This window comes from Hibiscus syriacus, unplaced genomic scaffold (genome assembly GCF_006381635.1).
Source record: "Hibiscus syriacus cultivar Baekdansim isolate YM2019G1 unplaced genomic scaffold, ASM638163v2 tig00110156_pilon, whole genome shotgun sequence".
In the NCBI taxonomy this organism is placed as follows: domain Eukaryota; kingdom Viridiplantae; phylum Streptophyta; class Magnoliopsida; order Malvales; family Malvaceae; genus Hibiscus; species Hibiscus syriacus.
In genome coordinates, this window is record NW_024062606.1 from 2020406 (window position 1) to 2046060 (window position 25655).

At 34.8% G+C, this 25655-nt stretch overlaps 3 protein-coding genes and 1 pseudogene across 4 annotated transcripts in view; 1 reads left to right on the plus strand and 3 right to left on the minus strand.

The window, feature by feature from the left end:
• Nucleotides 1–12086, plus strand: part of LOC120215986 (SUPPRESSOR OF GAMMA RESPONSE 1-like) — a 22801-nt gene extending 10715 nt beyond the window's left edge. Inside the window, exons 2-7 of one of the 2 annotated variants that reach the window (XM_039213514.1) lie at nucleotides 8981–8989; nucleotides 9339–9468; nucleotides 10154–10340; nucleotides 10425–10930; nucleotides 11237–11785; nucleotides 11868–12086. In XM_039213514.1, coding sequence (XP_039069445.1) covers nucleotides 8982–8989; nucleotides 9339–9468; nucleotides 10154–10340; nucleotides 10425–10930; nucleotides 11237–11785; nucleotides 11868–11921 — 1434 coding nt within the window. In that variant the 5' untranslated portion in view covers nucleotide 8981 and the 3' untranslated portion in view covers nucleotides 11922–12086. Of the gene's footprint in view, nucleotides 1–8883; nucleotides 8990–9338; nucleotides 9469–10153; nucleotides 10341–10424; nucleotides 10931–11236; nucleotides 11786–11867 lie in introns of those variants that run through there. The other variant, XM_039213515.1, reaches the window with a different exon arrangement.
• LOC120215991 lies at nucleotides 9–1504 on the minus strand (annotated as a pseudogene).
• On the minus strand, nucleotides 5664–25655 carry LOC120215985 (serine/threonine-protein kinase STN7, chloroplastic-like). Its single transcript, XM_039213513.1, has 11 exons — nucleotides 25180–25655; nucleotides 24992–25081; nucleotides 24494–24616; nucleotides 24279–24377; nucleotides 23894–24062; nucleotides 23719–23812; nucleotides 23081–23174; nucleotides 22941–22997; nucleotides 22394–22807; nucleotides 22127–22307; nucleotides 5664–5697 (listed from the first exon to the last, which is right to left on the minus strand). The coding sequence occupies exons 1-10, from the start codon at nucleotides 25609–25611 to the stop codon at nucleotides 22146–22148; spliced, it is 1734 nt and encodes a 577-aa protein (XP_039069444.1). The 5' UTR covers nucleotides 25612–25655; the 3' UTR covers nucleotides 5664–5697; nucleotides 22127–22145.
• Nucleotides 19151–19518, minus strand: LOC120215990. Its single transcript, XM_039213518.1, has one exon. The coding sequence runs from the start codon at nucleotides 19495–19497 to the stop codon at nucleotides 19354–19356; it is 144 nt and encodes a 47-aa protein (XP_039069449.1). The 5' UTR covers nucleotides 19498–19518; the 3' UTR covers nucleotides 19151–19353.

Below are 25655 nucleotides of genomic sequence, written 5' to 3' on the forward strand. Positions count from 1 at the left end.
TTTTGAGGTCAAGCACATCTTGCCGTGACCGCAAAGGCTTCGACCACCGGCTTCGGGGCCGGGATTTCATTGCTTTGCTTTGTGTTTTCTCCCTTCAACTTCATTAGAAAGTCGTTGAAGCATTCATCCAACGTTCGAAATGGCTCGTCGGGGTACAGGCTGCTCACTTCGGTTTCGTTCAGTCCGTCGATCGAAAAATTGACTTGGCAACCTTTTATGAAGATGTCATGCGTAAATGACGCAACAATACTCTGTGGGGTACGATTCTCCGCAAAATCAAGCCATTAATTAAGTTAAGCAATGCAGGGGAGATTCAAATCGAAACAGGACTGGTTTATGAGAATCATGGACCTTCAGTGACCGAGAGAAGGTCATCTTCGGTGACGGTAGCTCGAGGGAGTGTTCGTCGGATTTTCCTTTCCCACAAAGATGCAAGCTCGTTCATGTTGTAGAAGTTGCACGCTGGCCTAAAATGAACCGACTTGTTCACGGTCCTAATGTCATCAACAGTTTTCATGGTGAATTTGCCTATATCAGTGCCTGCAACAAAGTAAGCTGCAATGGAAACATAAACAAAGAATTCACCTTTTTGAATTGTGACAGAACTTTACATCTAGTTCCGTTAAAACGTACTTTTCAAAAGCAATACTAAACCAAGGCTCGATAGTCAACAAGATTGTAACTATGTATGGACCACCTAACCTAGTCACATGTGGTAGGAAGAGGAGAAGAGTGATATTGTCACTGTATTTTATTACCTTTGACACTTCCATCACCGTAGATTTGAAACAGATCCAACGGAGGAATGACCTCCGAAGGGCGGCGGTTGTCGTAGTAGGGCCAAGAAGCAATGGAATTACAACAAATGTAGGTGTAGGGAACGTCCAGTTTTTCAACCAAACGCCTGACCTCGCTTTTCTTTGTACATTTGGAGCCCCGGCTCCACTGGGTCCGCCCTATCCACATCGTGTCCGAACTCAGACGGCAAGAACCTCTGCAACAAAAAGAAAAAAAACACAACCCAACAAGTTCCTTTTTGTGTCCTTGTACTAGTCATAAATGAATGCCTCCGACCTTATACCTTAACTGTACCAGCAGAGCTAATTGCCTCGACTAAACACAGTTGATCCTGCACTCTTTCACCACCCACAGCCGATATCACTATCTCAATGTGATGCTCTTTCAACAGATTCACCATCAACTCCTTGTCATTCGCCACTCCCTGTAAACAAAATCCAACCATCAGAAGCAAAAAAAAAAAAAATCATCTCTTTCTGTAAATATTCAATATAGAAACTATGTATGATGATACATTCAACAATATGGCGCCTCTGTCCTGAAGGGATTTGGCTACTTTGTTATTGGAGTGGTTTTCCGAGCTGGGCCTGAGCAGAACATAAGTGGGTCGACCAGCATCTAAGCTGGCTTCCGCCACAAACCGACCGATGAAGCCGATTGCTCCGACTATGAGGACACGGCCATAGGATGTGGTGGAGACAGTCATGCCTGCGAACTAGCCGAGGATCTTAATATGTTATCCGACTTTTGGCGTTATTGAAAGATATAACAAGAGAGAAGAGTGGTTGGTCTATATATAGGGAGGCAGCGGATGATCCAACTACCCGTCAGGGGTTCAACAACTTCAGCCATGGATCCAACTCTCCGATCCCTAAACAATTTTCATACAAAACATTCCATTAAATATGCAATTTGTTTGGTCGGATAGTCAAAATTAAACTAACATCAACTGTTGTAGATTCCCCGCTTGTTTGTCACCTGTGTTAAAGAGATAATTTTCTTCTTCTAAAATATATGTAATATTATAAATTAAGTAGAGAATATATATATATATATATATATATATATATATATATATATATATATATATATACTACCCTACAATATAACTGTATGGAATATAATTATTATTCTATTCATTTCACTTTTGTGTAATCATAAAACTTTTTAACTCTCATAAAACTAAAATTAAGAATGTAATTACATCTTAATCCTCCATGCCATGTTCAACAACACAAATTATAAGTATACAATTATATTAATTTAAATTCTAAAATAATATTAATTGTTATAAAAAACTATCTATGAGACTTAAAAAGCATTCTACGAATATTTAAATAAGTTTGGACAATAAAATTATTAGTAAAAACAAGAACAAGCATATTATGTAATTTTATCTAATTGTTCTGACATTCCAAAATTATTGGGTTATTAAATATATTAATACTCATCTTATGTTGATCCTTAAACAAAGTATTTATCACCTGAATCAAAATAATTTATTTACAGAGTATAGGGTCATTTGGCCTCCAGATTTAGTACGAACAAAAATAGACGGTGTTTACGGTCGGTTAATAGTATTGTTTAGTTTAAACAGTCTGGTTAACCATTATAACGGTTACTAAATTTTACTAACTATAATCTAATCATTAAGAAACGGTTAATTGATAACGATTAACCGTTACTAACGGTTCGATTACACATGTTAACCTGTAAACCTATTACAATTTTTTTCCCACATTTTTACTCCTTAATTTTTTTAAAAGTGCATATTGACACTACATAATATTTTTTTTTAATCAAAAGCCAGAAATTTATTAATATAAAACAGAACAAAAAAAAATATCTTTAACTGTGTCACACCGACTAATTGGATTGCTTGTACTAACCCTTCGCTTCTGCTTGAAATGAAGAGGTAATTCTGAACATCTCTCTTCTATTTGCCACCATAGTTTGTCCTAAGTCATTTCGAATAACAACACCCGACTAGGCCTTGTTATGTGATAGGGAGCAGTGGACATCAAAATTTATCTTGACAGTCGGAGCGATAGGGGGTTTCCACCGAACAGCTATAGGCATCAAAGAGCTCCGCAGGCAGTCATTTGCTGAGACATAGTCCTGAGTCCTGACACTAAGACCGAACCAGGGTAACAATATCTTCTACTCACTTTGATTTCCACCATGAATGACTATATTCGGGGCATACCACAATGCCTAAATGGTTGTGATAATTTCTGCATGCTTTGTTGATGGGTAATTATTAAACAAATAGCCTAACCAGTCTATCATAGATGCATGGTCAACACTGTGAGACTACTTTTAAGAGAGAGCAACCCAAACCAATCAGGGTAGAACACAATCCCGTTGTATGAATACCAGACTCACTACCACTAGGACATTGCACACACGATGGGTTATTTAAGACACGTCGCACATACAAATACTGCTTTGAGAGGATGCAGTTGCATACCAGTCTCCAAACCTGGATTTTTATTTTACGTTGACATGAACAAGCCCAAATATTTCGAAAAACGACTTTCTCCAGTTGTGAAACTTCTTGATCAACAAGTAACAAACAATAACCACTTCGAACCGTATATAACCCTGAACGCTCCCCACTCCATATTTGACAGTCTGCTTTTGGAAACGGGGAGAGCGAAATATTCAGAATAAGATTCACTTCTTCTTCTTCTACAAAGGACTCATTAATTAGCTCAGTACTCCAGCAACGCGTATTCTCATTAATTAGATTGCTCACATGGCTTAGAAATTCAACACGACCAGATTCCGCTCTACGCGGAGGACTACCTTGCCCCACTTTCCATCTTAATCCTCGTAACAACAAGCCCTTAGCACTCCAAATGCTTCGCCAGGTGTAGGAAGGCGTCGATCCAAGCTTCAAACTCAAAAAATCCTCCCTCGGATAATACTTCGCACGTAGTAAACGGCCTACCAACAATTGAAGGAAGTCCTAAGTATTTCTCCGGATTAGACTCATTTGTTACTGCAAGTATACGACGAACATCCCGACGATTCTCCTCAATTACATTTGTGCTAAAAAAACACACCTAATTTGTCGAAATTTATTTCCTGACCCGAGATACGTAAGATTGGGTTTTATAGTTATAGGTTAAGGGTTATTCGCGTTAAAATCCCTCAACTTTCTCCTATTTTTTCATTTTAGTCTCCTGTAGGGATCTTTTCGAATTTAATTTAATTTTGTTTGCCCTAATGATGTCATTTTCCGATTTTATCTTTCAGTTAAAACTTTTGGGCTATTTTTATTTCAGTCATCCATAGTTGCGAGCGTTTTTATGTTTAGGTCCCTGTTTTAATTCTTGCATTGCATGTTTAATCTTAGCTTTGTTTCAATTTAGTCACCAATTTTAATTCATGCGTTAGTTATAATTAGGTTCCTGGTCAATTTTTATTATTATTTAGTCCTTAAAATATTCATTTTTGTTAAACTAATTCTAATTTTAATCTAGGATTAAATAATCCCTTTATTTTATTTTATGAGTTTTTTTACTTAATTTTGCATGGATAAATTTGATGTATTAGGGTTTTATTATGCATGTTAATTAATTCTTCTTGTATTTTATTTTAGTGCTTTAAATTTATTTTCTTAATTTTATTTCTTACTTTAATTAATTAGATTAATCTCTTAGTTTTACATATAATTAGAGCTTTAAATTTAGGTTCTTATCACCTAGTCCTTAAATTAAGGGATAGTTCGATTTGGAATTTAGTGTAAAAATATTCTATTGCCCAAATCGATTATCTGATCCAATAATTGACTAGTTTTTAATTAGGTTAATAATCAGGGCCTTAAACTTTAGTTAGTCCCTTAACTTTTAAATTAAAATTTCTATAGCATAGATTAATTAGGGTTAACAGATATATTTTCTTAACATTAGTTTTTACCATCTAGCCCTTTAACTTTTAATGACATCAATTAATTAGGTTAATTAAAGCCTTCATTTTAGTTACTTTCTTCTTAGTTCTATGATGATAGGGGATTATTTGATTTGGGTTTTCGCATGAAAATGTTCGATTGTTCAAATCAATTATCCAATCCAATAATTGGTTAATAAAATAATAGGATAAACAATTTGACACTTTAGGTTAAGAAAGCCTTAATTAACTCTCTTAGAGTTAATTAGGTCCTAATCGGTTGATTGATTGCATTGGTTTTAAAATATAAGAAAATGTTCACTTATTAGGGAATTAAGTATAACTCTCGCAATTATGCTAAAGGGGAAACTATTGGTAATTCCCAAAATAGGTCAACATTCTTTCCAAAACCCCTTTATTTTTTAATCTTGAGGCAATATCCGATTATTGGGCCAATAATTGATCCCCGATATTCATGCTAGAGGGAGAATATTATTGGCCTTAATAAACGAATATTCTCTTCAACTTTGCATGTGTAGTATTTTTTAAATTAGATAACGTTCGAACTCCAAATTTCCAAATTTTAAATACAGAGTAGTAAACTAAGTACTAATTTCTGGGTTCTATGGGGGTGCTAACCCTTCTCTACGCGTAACTGACTCCTGAACTTGATTTCTAGTTTTCGCAGACCCCAAACTTAGTGTTTTAATAAAAATAAAATATTTTATTAAATCACCCAAATTTTATGGTGTTCCAATCGCAACTTTAAAATGATTAGTGAAGACTCCCAACATTTCATAAAATCATTAAAAAAACCTCATTGTTGCAACTAGTCGGTCTTTCCCCCGAAGGGTCGGTTCTAACAAACACAAATAGTATCCTAATGACCTCCCCAACAAAGCATATGAAACCTCGTTGGCAATCGATCCAAAATTTCCAACCAAACAATAAAAGAATGACAAGGGATCGGTTGTTCTAATGAACCACAAAAAAATATGAAGATATTAAAAAACCACCGAAAAATCGTAAATCAGTGTCAAGCGACGTGAGAAAACTATCCGCGAACGCAAAACGTGTATCCAAATCAATTTGAGGGTCTAAAGCAGGAAAGATCGGCATGATAATAAATAAGCGCCATCTTGATCAGTGGTGAAGATGTCAAATCCAACCCTTAAAAAAAGATAAACGAAAACAACGACCAAAAACCGAAAATTACCAAAAGACAGTGATAAATGTACCACAAAGGCAGAAATAAACATGTCATAAATATATAATTATTCATAAAAGAAACAAAGACAAAAGACAACCGACGGTCGACAATCAGTATCAAAACTGATGCATCCATCGACTAAACAAAATCAAAGAAGAATAAATTGATTTGATCTATAGAAAATAACACAAATCGTAAAGAAGAGAGAGAGGGGGATGAAGAGAGAGCGATACGGGTTTTTTTAGTCGAGTTGTTTAAATTATCTTTTACACATGTTCATAATTAAAAATATATATAATCTGTTTATATTAATTATGATTACATTTAATAAATTTACATATAATATTGATCGTCAAATTTTGGTGTTTATTTTTATTATTGTGTTTTAGTTTTGTTTTAGTTTATTGTTTTTATTTATTTTTTTATAATTTTGAATAAAAGATTATTTTGTTTGATTTCATAGTTTTAGCATATTTTGCTTATGTTCGACTGTCTTTTTGACATATTTTAACTATATTCTTATGGAACATTTTCTCTGCTCTATGACATGTTGTTCGCCTGCCTATGTGATAGATATGCGAGTGTATATAGATTCTCACGTCGCTCGTATATGATTTGCGATTGTCGATATTTTTCAGTGGTTAGATTCCCTTTTGTGGTGGTTTGCAAATGTATTCAGATCTAGTTTGCGAAGCAGCCGGTAAGTTTGTTTCGATTCGCTCGCCACTCCATCATCATCTCCGAAACGTCTAGTTTGATATAGACAAAGGAGTACTATTGACAATTATTAAGTTACTATGGATGATGGACGTCAGATTCGAAAGAATGTTTCGACTAATATTGCACTTTTGAGTGTTTTTTTTTTGGGTGGATTTAGTCCCTAAAATTCTTTTTTTATCGAGTGCATTGTTAAAATTGTATCTTCTTTTGTTTTAATAAAATTTAATATCGTTTCAAGTTTAAAAAAATATTAATACATTTTAAATTTATTAACAATTTCAATAATAATAAAATATTATTTTTTATAAAAGTTATAAATTGAAACAAAGATACGTGTGTTTTATGTTTGCGTTCCCCTGTCATAAAAAAGATATTTCTATATAATAGAGATGGTTGAGCCTACTATTGGATACTGCAGGTAGGTAATGGCAAATGGGTCCGGGTCCAGAAATGCTATAACCCTCGAAACACCAGCTGCACATCCCAACAAGTATACTGTTGTATGATCCATTTATGCTTTAATCTCAATGTTCTGTGCTCTCTCTCAAGTTCAATCTCAAGCCCAACATAATCAATCACCCAAGTTGTTAAAAATAAAATAAAAGGTTTAATAGCTATTTCCTCCTTATACCTTAATTTAATTCTTATTTTGACCCATATATTATTTTTTTCTCATTTTATTCGTACTATTATAATTTTTTTAAATATAGTTTCAAAACATGAATTCTGAATTTTTTATACTTTTTAAAAATATTTTAATTTTTTAAAATTTTTATGACTTTTTTTTAAAAAAATGGTACATGATTTATTTTGGCAAAAAGGCACCCAAGGTCCTTGAACTTTTAAAAAAATCAATGTGGTCATCGTCCTATTTTTTAGATCAATGTGTCCCTCTAACTCGAAAAGAGAACTCAATGTAATCCTTTGACCAACGCTTTTTGTCATTGACCTTCTACTAATTCTTGTTGTCATAAATTGGGTAAATTACACCATCCATCACTCAACTATTTTTCCCTTCTATTTTGGTCACTAAACTCTAAAAATTTTCAATTTCAAAAACTTTAGAGACTTTAGGGACAAAGACTGTAGTTAATCCATTTTATTTAAAGGGTAAATTACACAAATGCCACTTTTGTTTCAGAGATAAATTACTAATCATGGGTTTTTTTTTGTAAACCCAAAATAATTCATAGATAAAATATCAATTTACCCTTTTTCGTATATTTTCTTCCCCAAATATATCGCCGCTTCCCCTGTTTCCATTTTATTTCCACAATTTTGATAATTAAAACTTATTCATAATAACAAAGACTCGCTCATAACTTCAGTGTTGGGAATCATAAATTTACTAAAAAAAATATGTTATCAAATTTGTAGATTCGATTGTGATTTGAGGTGGAGAACAGGGGTAAGACTTGTTCCAGTGATCTGTGAAAGTTGCAATAATTTTCGGATCACTAGATGTTGAAAGTAAAAAAAAAAGTGGCCAATTTTCGGTGCGTTAATGCACCGAATTTGGCACAGTAAAATTCAAAATTTACTGTTGTAATTTGGTTGAAAAATTGGTATATGTATTTTAGAGTATTTATAAGATTAGACCTTAAGCTTTAAATATAAATACTTTAACTCATTTAGCTTTAAAATCATCCCAAATCATTCTAGTTTTCTCCCAATACTAGAGAAATTAGAAAATTTTATTGAAAGTTCTTTTCTCTTTTTTATAAAGAGAGAATTATCATTGTTTTCTCTTTATTAGATCGAGAGAAGTTATAATTTCTATTTTTCGATAGTGAAATTATTCTACCTTTGCCCGTAGTTTTCACTCTATATTATTTAGGAGTTTTTCACATAAAATTTGTGATTTTTTAGGAAAGTTCAGGGACTTCAAGTGACTTTTTACCAATTTTTTAATATTCACCGCATCTAGAATCAAGTGATTGGTTAAAATGATCGTATAAGGATGAGAGGAAAATAGTACGAGGGTTAAACTGTAAGCTAAAATAATGAAGGAATTAACTATTAAGCCACAATAAAAAGGAAGCTTTTCAAGTCTTAACAATGGCAGTAATGATGGGCGTTGATAGTCAACGGAAGTTCTTTTAAAGCATCGCATAGAATCCTGCACTTCACCAACCTCTTCACAACTTTCATTTCTTTTTTCTTTTAAAATTCTAAAGAACAAAACCTCCATTAATTATCTGCAGATGTTTTTTTCTTTAATTTCTAAAGCAGAAAAAAAGGCACAACAGTGGTAGTAATCCACTATCCGGTTTTAAATTTAGAAACAAATAGTTGATATTTCTGTAGAATATTCGTAATCCCTGTTCACCAGAACTGAAAGCCGAGAGAGAATTGATCCATGGCTGGGTAAGTTGACTAGCATCCGTTTCTCTTTTGCTGTTGTGAAGAAAAATGATTACTTTGGGTACTTATACCAGTTCCTTATATCAACTTTGGACCCTTAGCTAAAATTCCCCCTTTTTGAAAAAAAAAACATATTTATTGATTTTCTGGGTATTTTCTAGCAAGTATGGGCAGTGGTTAATACATTCAAATTGTTTGTTTATGACTAGTTTTTTTTTTTTGTATTCGATTACTGTAACAGATATAGATGATGTTGGATTTTCTGGGTTTTTTATTCGATAAATTTAACAGACATAGATAACATAACTACTAATAGTGGCGTCTTTTTCTCATTTTTGGATGCTTTATGCAGAACATGGTTGGTGGATGGTAACAGGATTGCAACAAAAATCAGGAGTGCATCTGATCCTGAAAGGGCGACATGGAAAAGCAACCCTACCAGATCTTGTCCTAATTGCCATCATATTATTGACAATAGTGATGTATAAGTTTCTTTTTCCATTGCTCTATGTTATATGTTTTCGGTACCTAAAAGAGATTGGTTGAGCAAGCTTATATCTGTCTGTGCTGATTGAGTTTATAATAGTTGTCCAGGGCCTTTCTCGAGGTTCATATGGTTACCTTAACATGATATAAGCAATAAAACGAAATGTTAAATTGCCATTGTCTTAAACTGCTACTTTATACTTTATAGAAGCTAAGAATTTTTTACATATGGCATCAGAAGTAGGTCATCCGCCTATCTCTTCCAACGGTCAGGCTAGGAACTCTGTTTTGCAACTACTTGCCCTGCTTTATCTTGGCAAATCCTAATCTCACCGGAGCTAAATTTTGTCTTACAATTATCTATATAGATATTTACTTGCAATGTGGTTTGTGTCTAGTATTAGATGTCTAGACTTATTACTAATATACCAATTATATTCAATGAAAAGTTGGAGATATTGTGGATTATAACTGTTTTGGAAATCATAAGTCCAAGTATAAGTGTTTTCATGGACATATAACAATACTCGTGATGTTCTGATTTCACTGTTAAAGTGATAATTTTCTTGCTTGACTTACTAATAACCATAAATATTATGATATTGGTTAATGTTCATAACCATGAACATTAGGGAATTGATACATGTAATGTACTCAGAAACTAAAGGTGTGTGTTTCTAGGTGAATCAAGAATGGCCAGGGTTACCTCGAGGTGTCAAATTTGATCCATCTGATCAAGAGATCATATGGCATTTACTTACAAAAGTTGGTGTGGAAGATTCAAAACCCCATCCTTTCATTAATGAATTTATTCCAACCATTGAAAATGATGATGGTATCTGTTATACACATCCCCAAAAATTACCAGGTTGGTTAGGATTAATGATATTCCCTACTCTTTTCTTTAAGCATCTTTTTTTACTAGCATTAATTCAAAAAATTGAAACTTTAGGGGTTAGGGAAGATGGAAGTGTGTCCCACTTCTTTCATCGAGCTATCAAAGCTTACAATACTGGAACACGGAAACGTCGAAAGATCCATGGAGATGATTTTGGTGATGTCCGCTGGCATAAGACTGGTAGGACAAAACCAGTGTTGTTGGATGGTGTTCAAAGAGGATGCAAGAAGATTATGGTTCTGTATATTACCCCGGCCAAAGGTGGAAAAGCGGAGAAGACTAACTGGGTGATGCACCAATATCATCTAGGAACTGAGGAGGATGAAAAAGACGGGGAGTACGTTATTTCTAAAATATTTCATCAGCAGCAACAGCAACAAACCAAACAGGGTGATAAAACTGAGCCGGATTTACCTGAAATGACTGATTCAGTGACTGTTAAAGTAGATCCTGTGACTCCCAAGTCTGTGACACCTGACCCTCCACGAACAGGGAGGCAATGCCACGAATATGACCAAGGACAGGACTATGCAGTTTCTTGCATCAACCCCCCTGCTCAGGTAATATCTTGTTATTGTTTTCCTAGCTATCGGCCATGTAATCATCCATGGACTGCATTTTGTCTACTTGAAGCAGTAGGCTTATATTTCAGACCATATTCTCTGCAGTTACCTTTCCTCAGTCAAGAAGCTTATGTCAGTGCTTTGGCATTATTTCTATTTCCCTATAGTATACAAAAATTGTTTGTTAAGAGATTTGTAATGTGACGAATTGTGGTTATTAACCGGTAGAGGTAATGCATTCATTTGCTCTGTGTGATGTAAGTGGCCATATTGAAAGAGGTTCTGATGTTCTCTTTCTCTCAGGATTTTTCAGCAAAGCATCCTACAATGCAGTATGTTGAAAAAGTTCCAGCTGAATGTGAAAATTCCAGTCAAGATGATCTACCTGGTCAAGAAAACCTTGCTAATCAGATGTTAGATAATGATGATAATAATGACAATGATAATCATGCCGATGAAGTTCAAGCTGAATGTGAAAATTCCAGTCACGTTGAGCTACCTGGTCAAGAAAACCATGATAACCAGATGTTAGATAATGATGATAATAATGACAATGATAATCATGCCGAGGAAGATTCAAAATGGTGGGATGGTGAATCACAGTTTTTGTTGGATTCACAACAGCTAGTGGAAGGGCTCTCTCTTTGTGATGAGCTCCTTCAGAGCCAGTCACCAAAGAGGGATGCTAATGATAATGATGGAATACCAGATTGCAATCCCCGTCTTTCTGATTATGCTCATCTGGGAGCAGAACATCTCAAGAAGGATCTGGAGGAGTTTCAAAACCTTGAAGATGATGACCCAACAAACATAGAACTCGATACACCACCAGAGTTCCGCCTGAGTCAGCTTGTACGTTATATCCTTTCCTAACTTGTTTTACTATTTGGTCAACATATCCTTGTTAAAATGAACTTGTTAACTGTTGTTGTAGGACTTTGCATCACAGGATAGCTATATTGCTTGGGGTTGGAGCAAAGGTGACTGACTGAATACGTGTCATGAATCATGGAGAAGCACGTTGTAGAATATTTTGCGAAAACTTTACCTTATCAATCTTTCATTATTTTGGGGCTATCTCTACTGTAAATTTTGGTGGGAAGCTTGAACCATGTTTAGTATTGGTCGAGATACTCAACCTTGTGGAGGTTGCTCTTCCTAGAACTTGAATGCATCCCTTCTGTTTGAACCACGGATCGAAGACGTTGTTACGAACGATGTTTGTCTGTTTTATAAATTGCTAACGAGTTTGCTTCCTAGTAAATGCTGATTCCTTTGGTTTATAGATGCAGAACATGCAGCTGACTAATTGTTGGCCGAATGAACTATTTCGAACTCACCAGTAAAACCAGAAAACGAACGTTAAATTCCGCCCTAACATTAGTAAAACCAGAGGACCATTTAGCAGATTGGACGGAAAACATAGGGCAATGGGAGGAAGATCCATGCATGCATCCATACATGCATACATACACTATATTTGTGCAACAGAGAAATTTCCTCATCTCTTGATTGTTTGGTGAAAGATTGTCATGACAATTTGAATTCAATGCCGTGTGGACCTATTCAATCAATAGGGGTAGTCACGATCAACCAAGGCCGATAAGGCATCATCACACACTCAGATGAGTGAAAGGTTCATGAACCTGTCGAGCTTTACAGATCATATATTGAAAGTTGGATTGAAATGGCTTAGAGAAGAGACCACCATGCCTGCAGCCTGCCTATAAAAAATCTGATCAAAAAGGTCCCAAATATGTTCTTTAGGGAGCATGATTGCTTTTGTGAAAGCTAGATTATAACATGACCCTCTGCAACAGTCCCGTGTTGTCTGGCAGCTCGTCGTAAGGCACCGCAGAGTGTATGGCACTTACATAGGGTGTCCGAGGCAGGTCTGCCATTAAAGATTTGTTGAGCACAACACATGAGCCTTGAAAATGGGCCACAAGGGTGTCTTTTGAAGAATTTCCGAATATATAACCCAGGGCATATTGAACTCGTGGAATGCCATGATGCAAACTGAAGAACAGACATGAAGGACCACAACAACCTGGCCAGTAACCATCGGTAACATGCTGGTTTTGGCTAAGGTCAATACTTTGTCCAAGCATTTCAAGTTGTTGTTTTTTAACCAAAAGGCTTCCATTATTGTAATTTGCAAGAGCGGAAAGCCAAAGGATCGAGTAGTTTTTATCAATGAACAAAGACATCCCACTCTTCATCTCAACAGCTCTTCTCATAGTTAAAACCCTAAACAGTTATAACTAAACCATTCAATTTTGACATGGACTTTAAAATCCAACTTATACCAAGAACTGATTAGTTTAGTAGGATAAAGTATTAGATTCTTCAAGTAAATTCTGACGTTGTGAATGGATCATCCTAGGTAAGGAGGATTGTTTCCATAATGAGTCTATACAATATCCGATCATAGATTAATCGATTAATAGATTAAATATCAGTTGTTAAACAAAACATAATCTAGTTCGATCAATCTGAATTTAAACTTATAATTGACTCGAATCAAATCTAACTTGTTCACTTGACTTGTGTAGTTATACATGTAATTAAGGAACCCTAATCCATGTTTTGTAGACTAAAAGAACCAAAAATAACTTTCCCATAACCGAAATTATATTGATCAGCCATAACCAGAATATCCTCATTATGAGAAACTATATTTTATTATTATTTTGTCTGAATATTAAAATCAAGGAGACAGGAAACTATGAAGCACCCGAAAATGTCTATTTCATGTACACAGATTTGACACATCAATCAGTACTTTCTTCTTCTTCTTTTTTATTTAGTTATTAATATATATCGACTATCGTATCTTAGTTAATAAGCACCAAATATAATGGAGTAAGTTAATGAATATGATTTTCGACATTTTCTCCATCAGTCTCCTACCTAATTATTTCAAAGAAAATACCATATTGTATTGATCATATAATGGAGTAGGTTATTGCATATTGATTTCAACATCGGAATGAGATTGATGAGATGTTTAGGGAACCTTTTAAACATTGTACCAAAAGCCAAATCCTTTTTATGAAATCTTGGTGGGGGGCAACTTTGCACAACATCACTCCCATGCACCTAGTTCTCATTACAGCTTTGATGAATTTTGGTCGATCGTGCTTACGTACGCACTGCACATGCTGTTCCATTTTGCAAGTCCATGAATTTGAAGGTTGAGGTGGTTGTTATAGAAGGTAAAGAGTTTAGAGTTGCTGACTACGATAGAGATGATAAGAAAAGAAAGAGATTATATGTAAAGAAAAATTAAAACCGAAACAACTCAAAAACGAATATAACGAGCTAGAAATTCATCATCTTATCACGACAGAGAAATCATATTAAACATAAATTTTCATAATAGTTAATGAAAGGATTTAAAGAAAAACATTTAGATGTATGGTTGTAAAGATATTATACACGTACTCTATAAATACAGTTGTTAGAATCTGAGATCTTTAAAAAGAAAAACACTCGATAAATTCGAATATAAAGATATTATATAATGTAAAAGTTTGTGTCAATTTTATACGTGAAATAAAAGTAAAATTAATGTGTATAATTGTTTGGCCCACTTGAAGGAGAAAACTACGATCCATTCACCTTGAGTTAACAATCGAAATCATGCAAAAGATATGATTATACATTTCAAAGTTTCTCCCCCATATATATAGGGGTGTAAACTAGTCAAGTCGAGTTCGAGTATTGTTGATCTCGACTCGACTCGAAAACTCTGAAATAAAGTTTGACTCGACACAAACTTGAAATCCTGAACTGAAGCTAGTGAGCAGCTCGAAAAGGCTCGAAATGAAAAAAAATCTTAAACTTAAATAGATTGAAGTCTCAAACTCGAACTCGAACCTAAACATTAAATACATGAAAGTCTTACTTTATTTTTTAAAAAAATCAACACATAAATGTTAATATTATTAATAATTTGTTTTTTTAAAAATAAAATCTTAATATATTATATTTTTTAGTTGCTCACGAGCTTTTCGAGTCAAGTATTAAGTAGCTCGTTTCGGCTCGTTAAGAATTAGAGCCGAGCTCGAGCTCGAGTCGGGTTCATTCAATCCGAGTATTTATCGAGCCTTGACCGAGTCAATCTCGAGTAGCTCGCGATCTGTCTCGTCTCATTTAAAGCCCTACCCATATCAATCGAACCAACTCCATCATGACAATTATAATTTATAGGCGTATTTATTCATTAGAATATGTAGGATTGTTTTATATAGTCTGAAATAATTATAATGTAATATATTATTTATTAAAGAAATAAAATTTATTGATGTTATTGTTTGAACTTAGAAAACTTATTAATAATATATATTTTTGTATAAACAAATTATCAGTGAATTTAAAGTGTGATGAGCAAAACAATAATGAAGAAGGGACCCAATTGTTCGAACATAAGATTGGAGGGACCTGGGTGGGGTACGAGGATAAGGAGGCGCACCTGGGCTCATGTCTGTTGACCATGGCCCTAGATAGATAGACCTCACCTGGTTACTTCCTATTGCATGTACATCACTTCGATTAAAAACTAGTCATGGCAGACCGTCCACTTGAGTTTGAAAACATTGGCTCCCAATTCTGTTCCCATCTTATCTTTAATGTGGCCGACAACATAATATTGCATTTTTAATAATTCCATACTTCAAATTTTGTATATCTTTTGTTACTTAAATGTTTTTATTTTAAAATAGAACGAATATATGATTTTATATTAGATGTGAATTTATAAAATTATAAGAAAGATAAACTTAAAAATTTTAATAAAAATAAAAATAATTTTAATAAAAAATAAAAAATACTTAAATTATAATAATTTAAAATTTCTAGAAGGTGATTGTCTCGCCAATTCCATTCAATCTATTCCTGATCGTCAGATGAATATATTCGGTTGTTAAATTATAATCAACTTCAAAATCCAACATTCAAGGAGAGTAAGATGAGTACATGTAAGGATGAGCATGGGTCGGGTTGGGTCAAATTTTTGGTCTACCCGACCCGATAACAAGGAATCTTCCATCTGAGAACCGATTTGATCCGACCAAAATAAAATTTCACCCGACCCGACTCCGACCCGATATATAACTTAAAAACCCGATCTGACCCGAAAATAATAAAAAAAATATTATTTTTATTCAATAAAAACAGTGACTTAATTGAAAAAAAATATCTGGAAGGGTATTATTGTAATTATTTCTAAATATATAAAGTAAAATTATATATTTTTTCGGGTCGGGTCGAGTATTTTTCACCTTAAACCCGAATCCGTCCAGACCAAACATCACATTTAAAAAAACCGACCCGACTTAACACAAACTATATTTTTTTATATATAAAAAACCCGACTCAATGAAATCGGGTTGGTCCCATGCCCATCCCTAAGCACATGTTGTACTAGTCGAACTTAAGATAGTACAAGATGAACACAAACATCAATGAAAAATGTGAAGTTGTAAAAGAGAGTGCACAACCTCAACATACGAGCATATTAAACCTGGATAGAGTAAAAATATTAGGTTAATAATGGTTTAAGCTCAATCTATATAGTTCTATATTCAACTTAACCATGTGATAAATATATAATCATAAAATACTTAAGACGTATAATAAAGTATCACACGAGGATAAAGAGAGACAAAAGACCCTATCTCATACCTCTATAGGATAATCGATCTTAACTCGATCCAAATCAGAATGAATGAATCACAAATCGTTAGTTTAATTATTAATTTTCATTTACCGTAAACAATATTACTCGTTATTCATTGACAAAATTACAATAATCTTAATTCAAATATAAATTCTATATAATCAAAAAAAAATTAAAATTTAAATCGATCTTTAGAGTAAGCGGTTAATTACACATCCTTACCTCTCTAAGTCATGGATTCAATAGTCCTCGTGAGTAATTTTGTATTCTCTTTCTTCTTAAATAAAAATTATTCTAAATAAAATTTATATCGATCCGAACTGAAATTAACTAACCGCGTACAATTAACTGAATGGCCCACCTGAACGGATTCCGTAAATTGTCATCTTTCCCGATTACCTGTTGAGTGATTAAGTTTTAGTGATGGCACGTTTAAGAAAAGGACAAGGCAGAGGGAGGGACCGTCTTTGCCGCTCGGGTGGCGCACGTGAACGTAGGTTATTTATGACTTGTGGTCCAATAATTCAACTCATTTACATGCAGCTTTTGACCCACAAACGCCTCAACTTCACTTAAAAACCTTGCATTAAAGGATAAAAGTCTGCGGTTTTGGGTTGAGTTGTATTATATCCCAATCTAATTGGAAAATCAATTTTAATTCTATTCAATATAATTTTTATTTAATTTCCTAAAAAAATCAACAACAAATTTCATATAACAAGGGTTAATGTAGTTTGGTCCAAGACAAGAAAAATAAAACAAGGGGTTATGATGGAGACCTCCTAACAAATTGAAATAGTTTAGTAGAATAATTTTTGTCTTCGATGACTCCCACTAAGCTTGATTTAGGTTCTTTTAGGGCATGACCAGGACGGATTCAAAATTAAATATTGACAGGTATCGAAATATTAGATTATTTAAGAAATATATAAAGACTTATTAGGTATTTAAACTCGAAATTCAGAATGAATTAAGCGACCTTAGTGATTAAGAGATTGTTGTTATCCTTGAGGTCCCGAGTTCAAATACGTATGTAGCGGTATGAGTGCTCATTGTCAAATAGTTGAAAGTCTTTATACAAATATTACCTTGTATTCACCCTAAATTAAAAAAAAAACTCAAAACTCAAAAGACAACTTCTAATTTGTCTAATATTTAAACTTACAATGACTTAAATTGTAATTAGACCAAAAATTTGAGAACACATACTTATCATTCGTTAGTTCGATCCCCTACTTGATTAAATATTTAATAATTTTTTATATTTTTTAATGTAAATATTTATTTTTACATGAACTAAAATACTATTAAACTAAAATTATATGAAATATATAAGCGTTTGGTTCACGAAATGTAAGATTACCAGCGAGAATGTAAGATTACCAGGGAATAGGATTACTGAGAATGTTGTATTTTGTGATTGGTAAGTTTAGCAGGAATGTAAGATTATCGTGTTTGGTTAAAGGAATAAAAGATTATTAGAATGTATATTTGACCAAATTACCCTTATTATATATTTGTTTTTTTAACAAGTTGAAAAATATTTATATATTTTCTTTAAAAAATTTAAATTCATAAAATGTATATATATTTTTTTACAAAATTGAAAATATAAAAAGGTTTAATCTAAGGGTAAATTTTTATTTTAACTCCTAAACTTCATATAAAATTTTAATTATAGATTTTTTTTTATAAATCTAAAATAGTTTAAGAATAAATTTGTAATTTAACTTTCGTAGAATTTTATTATTAAATGACAGAATAAATATATTTTTGAAGAAAAAAATTTAGAGGCATTTTAGTCCAAAACGTCGGTAATCCAACAATACCTAAAGAAATTGAGGTAATGACATTCCCGGTAATATATCTCAAAAAATTCACTATTGGTAATATAAGATTACCGGGAACCGACCAACCAAACGGGAGAATATGGATTCTATTCCCATGAGAATCTCATATTTCTCCAACCAAACTCACCCTAAGGGAGCTCCTTCCCTGGGCATGACCTAGTTGTCTAATGCTAGTATTAATAAAATATGATCAAATCTAGAGCCTGGTTTTTGGGAAAAAGAACTGGACAATTAAACTAGTTTGCAATGGCCACTCTGCCATCATTTTCATCTTATGCGGCCATGAATCATGAGGATCATGAACACCTATGATATTTGTTTATCTCTTAACCACTTTTAGTTGCTTATCCAATAGCTTTATTTTCTTTAATTTTTATCAGTATGAGGTGATATAAGATAGTATATGTTCGATGACAATGAATTAGAGTATATTTGGATCGACGTTGAAATGAAAATTACGATAACAATGAAATCAGTTATTGTAGTGACTGAAAGCTTACGAGTCTCTCCACTTCTATTTCACTTAATCCAAATGAAAAATGATCAGTTGCTTTGACCCCATCAAAACTGTAATTCAAAGAGAAATTGTTGGAATATAGAAGCACTCATGATGTTATGTTGATTTTGATTCATGCCACAGAAACCAGCACATGTAAAAAAAGAAGAAGAATTTTGCTAAAAAGGTAATATTAAGGATTTTGGTTCAAGCTATCTAATTATATTTAGGCCAATGCATACAAAAATTGTTCCTTTTTTTAACTCTCCGATAACATCTGCCGACCGCCGCCGGTATTTACACCCCCACCAAAACAAGAAGCATAAGAAGAAAGAAAGAGAGGGAAAAAACCCCAAATCCTCCATGGCTAGTAGGTAGAAGGAGCGGGGGTTCAATCATGCCAGCAAAGGAGCATAACAACGCATCTTCGTATAATATAAAGCTTAGCCCTTTGCTCTCGGAGAACACCTCCAAGGCCTCTGCTTGATGATAGCCTTCTCTTAGAGGATCCCATGGTGGCACTGCTCATCTTCATCTTTGTTCCTTTTGATGATTAAATATGAAATGAAGATGGAAAATGAAGAAGTGAAGTGAAGGAGGAGATGGAGATGTGGGGCTTCTTATAGGGAGGAAAGAGGGGGCGGTGGGTGTGGTCCTGCCGGCAACATTGGTCTAATAAAGTCCCAGCGATGGGCACCAAAGGCCAACGTGCACTGCCCTCTAACCCACCCGACAATTCCTCTCCGACCCCACCGGTCCCCCTCTCACTTTGGGAATCCATCCACTCCATTTTATATCTTTAATTATTTTATTTATAATAACGAACGTAAAATTTTATATTAAATAATTTTAATGATTAAAGAGATCAATATTCTTTTTAAAATTTTGGATCTAAGTAAAAAAAGTATAAATATATATTCCCTATAATCAAGATGATCGTTCCAGTCAATCAGCCTGATATATCCCTACTTGTCTCTCTCGTTTTCATTGCCAAGTCATAGTCTATCTATATCCATGGTGTTGTAGGTATGAGCCAGCAGCACAGTGGGTCGGCCATAATTTTGAATAAGATAGCAAGTTTGTCTTTGTTCATAATAATTTATGGTATTGTCCTCTCCTCTCCCAGTTCGTGGATGACGAGGAGATTATCCATAGCTGATGAGGAGACCATATTGCTGTCTTCCTCATTTCCTGTTGGGACCAACTACTCTTTTTAAAAAAGGTAGTTGAATCCTACATGATAATTCATATTAATTAACGTCCACTCGCTTGTTTAATACATGCATTAATATTAAAGACTTGACGTTTGATAGTGAGCACACCTTAGCTTCTTGATTCTAATTTAAGATCATCTGTATATGTAGGGACATGATTAATTGCATTGTTAGTTGATTAACAGTACATTTAGAATTATTATCGTTTCTAATGATAAAAGATATAAAAATTAGAACATGATTTTTTTAGGTAAATATATATAAATGGATTAGATTGCTTGTTGTATATTACGAGAAAGTAGATATCAGTGTATGTAAATATGTTAAAGTTGGCAGCAGACCAAATAAGAAGAAAGATCCCACTGCACCGACATTAACGTAATTGTTTATAGATTTGGTAGTAGAGGTGGAATTCAGTTCATCTCATCCTGGTGAAGTGTTTGACAGCTGGGAATATCTATCAGAAACCAGAAGTTTGATGATCAAAATTCAACAAAAACCTCCTATAATTACCTGTAACCCCACCCCACATGGAAGAAGAAAAACTCAAGACTCAAGGTTATATATGACCGACCATAGATTCCCTTGTGGTGCTAAAATAATAAGCAAGGTAAGAGATCAAAACCCAATTAAGTGATTGATTAAAAAACCTTTTTTTTTTACTTAACATCTAAAAGCAAAGCTCTGATTAATTTAAGGAACCACTTGCTTGGTCTCGTGTTCCTCCCATTTCAGTTCAAGACGTCAACTTCCATTAGCCCTTGCTAATTAACAAATCACTTTAAGATTTTTAAGCTGTCATTATCGGTTTAAGAGCTCTCTCCCTTCTTTTTCTGAGCCACACTTTAAGATGCCATTTCTACTTCTGCATGCTGTCCTTTAAATATTATAATAATCTACGTTTTATGATCTATGAATATTAATTTTTCAAAATTCGTAGTTTTCTCCTTCGATAATATTATTTTTAAGGTTTTGATCTATCTGATTCAATTCTTTATATGATCTGTATTCCCTTTGTAGGCGTGCATGGCCAAATTTCATATACAATTCATTTGTGTTTAAAGCTGTAGTTGGTTCCAATAAAGGGTTGTTTTCTCTGTGGTCAAATTCAGAGGTTGTGTCCCGAAAGATGATCAAAATGGTTATTATAAATTAATATGGACTGTTTAGGCACCCAAAGCTTTGGGGATTAAACTAAGATTAGAGACAGGGTTTACATAAATTAATGTGTGGGACGCACGGCGTTTTAAACAGGGTTCGGATCGATAAAGTGGTGACTTTACGTCGGCATTGCCAACAGCTGCGACAGCATTAATTCACAATTATAAAATGCCTTTGGTTGTGTTGTACTGAACAAGGAGGTCAGAGTTGCACGTGAAGTTGTCGTGATCTGCAAATGGCATTGCCTCCATTGGCTTCAACATTATTGATTTACTTATTTTCCCTCTCACCCATTACTATATTATATCATGCGTATATATCATCATATTATACGAATTAAAACGAAATTCGGATCACGAAACTCTAATGTAAATGGTTTTTAACGATGGACGAAGAATCTATCAAATGGCTAATGGTTTCCAATTCTCCTTCAGCTACAGCTGGAGTTGCCTATTTGCTTACACATGATGAGTAAATAAATTATGCCCGACTTTGCTTAATTAGGAAGAAGTTTGCATGAGAGTTCTTCTAGTAATCTACTAATCATGTACGGATGTGGTTTCTTTTATCTGCTCAATGTGCATATTAAGCAATCAAATCTTCAGAATATTATGCATAGGGCACAGCTAGCTTCATAGCAGTTTCAGTTAATTCAGAACTACACATATATACTTCCAACTAAATTTATCATTCACAAATGCCCTTACACGTGCATGCAAAAGATTCCTATAGTATTCCAGCTAAATTCCTGATCATCAAACATATACAAACTCGGATATATTTGTGTGTGTAGATAGATGTACAAACTCTATTCCTCTTTGGGGATCCACCTGCTCCACCATAGGCTTTTACTGCGTCTGCTAAGCTCGTCCATGCTCTCGTTCAATGTTCGAACAATCTTCCTCTGGAGTCTAAGAGCTGAAGCAAGAGCATTTCTCTGTGGACTCACCTTCTTCTTAGGCTGTATATCCTACACAATGAGAACTCCGATGAAGGTTATCCAGTTAATGATGGTTGCAAAAAATGCACTTTTAATCGACTAAGTTCGATACAGACTCTGAGCTCCTGAAGCTGTGCTTCTGTGAAACCACCCTCTTTCTCTGTTCCAGATTTCGCCATTAAATTGATTATCCACTTGGCAGCTTCCCCATAATCTTGCTGTGTAGCCCTGAAGACTTGTAGCTTCAGATTCTGTACGGATGATAAAGCTAGTAGTCCTTCTCTGTCGAAGTAAGGGTGAGCCAATGCTGCTTTTGCACTAATTCTTTGCCTTGCTTTGTAGCGAACCATCGATGTAAGAAGTTCCCAACATATCCCATTATCTAAATCCAGTAGCTCAAAGCCCTTCCGGAGGTCAGGGCTTGCACGAGGCTCGACGGTATTCCTCCATGCAACCAAGTCATAATCACACCTCTTTAGCTGACGGTTGAATTGAATCAATGCACTATCTGTCCTTAACGATGGAAATGCCTGTTAGAAGAAAACAGTTTGGATGGTATTAACCTCTATATCTGCTTTCAGCATCGGTTTAGCATTAACATTGAAAGGTCTTCAAGAAAAAAACACAATAGTAAAGATGACTTCAGCATTATCCTACACTCACCATTTGAAGGAAAATGAGACCAGCACTATAGATATCGAACCGATCGGGCAGATTCATCTGTTAGCAGATAACAACAAAATTCTGTGTAGATGAAAGCAGACAGTAATAACAAACATGGGAGAATCTACTGGGGAACAAACCTGCCATAGAACAGGGGAAAGTGCAGTTGCCACTGGCGCAGAGGGTGCAGAAGGAGTTTGTGTACTCATGATATATTGCTCCGGCGCAGCATATCTAAGAAATTTGTTGCAGTTCACTCATTTCAAATGCAAAACCATAAAAGAACCCTTTCCCCCACCACCCTTATGACACCTACTCTGCCCTTAATTTCTGCTTCTTTGTTAGATCGCCATTACTTTAGAACCAAGTAATATGGATAATTGGTGTCAGTTGATCTTTCTATGCAAAAGCTAAATTATAGGAGTATTTCTGTTAACTTTTGAGCTTGAAATTTTTTGATACTCGATCAAACTTAGTGAAGTTCTTGTGCTGTTAAAATCAATGATGTATCTCCTTAATTAAGGTCCATGATCTGACAGTGCTGCAATATCATATTGTTTGATATGTATGCACATATCATGAAATGAATGCAAAGGCTAAACGAATTCTTCAGTTCTTCAGGCAAGTGATGGTTATGCATGTCGTGGATCAAAGCCTATTCTCTCTTTAAAGCCCTAACAGCCATGGATGACAATGATAACCAATTTTGATAATACTTGTCACAATTAAACATCAGTCCACAATCAAATATCCAAGTTTCTTATAGATATGAAATTACCTTGGATCCAAAAGAAATTCCTTTGGAATGTAGTTGATGCCCACTCTCAAATCTGCCGCAGCTCCAAGATCGATGATTTTGAACGTACGAGAGCCTACTCGAGTTTTGAAACAGAAAAATAATTAATCTAGGAATTTTTGAATTCGAAAATTTTATCCGAGTAAGTAAAGCTTACCTTCTGAGAAGATGATGTTCTGGGGCTTAATATCCCTGTGCACAATTCCTGTTGAATGAAGACCATCCAAGGCAAATAAGATCTGTCTCATGATAGTTAGGATGATTTGATTTTCCCTTGCCAAGCCCTTGGGCAAGTTCTGGACCTCCCCAAGTATCATTGTTTCTACCTGATATTAAACAAATAGAGTTAGCCATTGAAAGGCTAAAGTGAAGTTCGATAAAGTGATGATCCATAAGGCGGTCATTAACGAGAGAAGCAGTTAACATTCAAAGGTTATTTCAAATGGCCTAATAATCTAACCATCCACCTACAGAACTATATAAACAAAGTTACAGAAGAGGGCAGAATTGTCTGAGAAAAGATGATCAGAGAAAGCAGGTACATTGTAGGGAAACTCTTTGCTCTGCATCAAATCCGAAAGTGTGGCCTTCCCCTCGAATCGCCATACAAGCCAATATTCTCCTCCTTTCTTTGAGGAGCCCTGGATGATGTTTTAAAGATAACAATTTCAGTATGAAGAGACAAAAGATGAATTGTCATAGTCTCAAAAATCAAACTAAAATTTTTCTATTGAGAGTAGGCAATGAAAACGAAGACCTCAAGGAAGCCATATAGGAAATCAGCACAACTGTTGGCACAAGCTCTTCGCACACGCTCATTCATCCATATTTCCACCGCACCATATTCAGTAGCCTTTTTCACTACCAGGTCACCCTCTTTCTGACAATGACAAAAAGAAACCCTTCAATTTGTTAACAGTTGACATCCCATATTCAATCCCACTACTTGAAACATACAAAGAGCCTATTCAGTCACCCATCAAGATTCAAGAGTCATGCGTTAACCATGCATATGACCAGTTTCAGGGACGGACGTAAAATTTCTGCTAGGGATGCGAAATTAGATTACAAGTATAAAATACAAAGAAAATACCTAAATTATAAGGGAATTTGTAATTTCCAGGGTACAAGCATCAAACGCGCAGATTCAACATTATCTTAAACTACTTAGTAACGAAAGCAGCAAAATTCAGGAGCTTAGCATCCCAATTCAGATAGTAAGTTAATAAATTGGTCATCAAACACGCAGCCTTACCTTTGAATTAGGCTTCTTATTAGCCAATGAAACTTTATAGACGACGCCAAAAGCACCCTCGCCCAGCTTCTTTCCCAAAACAAAATCATCCTGCAAAGCCAGAAACAACCGCTTTGTTACTATAAAATAAATCTCCCATTGAAAAATCTAAACCCCAGAATTCGATATGATATTCACTCAGAACTCACCTTCTTGAAAGACGGTCTAAACAGCCTCTCAAGAAAAGCAAGAACAAACATGTCGAAAAACCCAGGAGCCACACCTGGAGTCGCCCAGAGATAAGACAGAGCACCCAAAGCCAACATAGCACCAGGCACGGTTAGGGTCAACCCGTCGGGCTTAGGCAAAGTGCTTCTATATATATCACCACACTCCATGACAGTGCATGGCAAACCCACCCCAACTCCCACAAACAGTTCACGGGCCGCATCGATCAGTTCAGCTTTCAAGAACAGAACTCCGGTCGTTTTAGGAATCGAGAGGTTGGGTTTCGAGGAGAGCTTGAGTTTGAACTTCTTGCCGAGAAAAGGAGATGGAGATGAGTGTTTTATAAGCTTCTGGGAGTTGCAAGGGTTGTTGATAAGGCCGATTGCAGCTCCACCGTATGCAACGGAGGCCATGCCTTTAGAGAAAAGGTAGGCAAAGCTGGGATGCTTGCAGAAAG

Excerpts from the sequence above, each read along its gene's own strand:
- LOC120215990 (XM_039213518.1), bottom strand. The coding sequence starts at position 19,497 with ATGAAGATGAGCAGTGCCACCATGGGATCCTCTAAGAGAAGGCTATCA.
- LOC120215985 (XM_039213513.1), bottom strand. The coding sequence starts at position 25,611 with ATGGCCTCCGTTGCATACGGTGGAGCTGCAATCGGCCTTATCAACAAC. Across the intron at positions 25,082-25,179 it reads TTAGACCGTCTTTCAAGAAG|GATGATTTTGTTTTGGGAAA; the intron begins GTGAGTTCTGAG and ends CTGGCTTTGCAG. Across the intron at positions 23,175-23,718 it reads GAATTTCTTTTGGATCCAAG|ATATGCTGCGCCGGAGCAAT; the intron begins GTAATTTCATAT and ends CAAATTTCTTAG.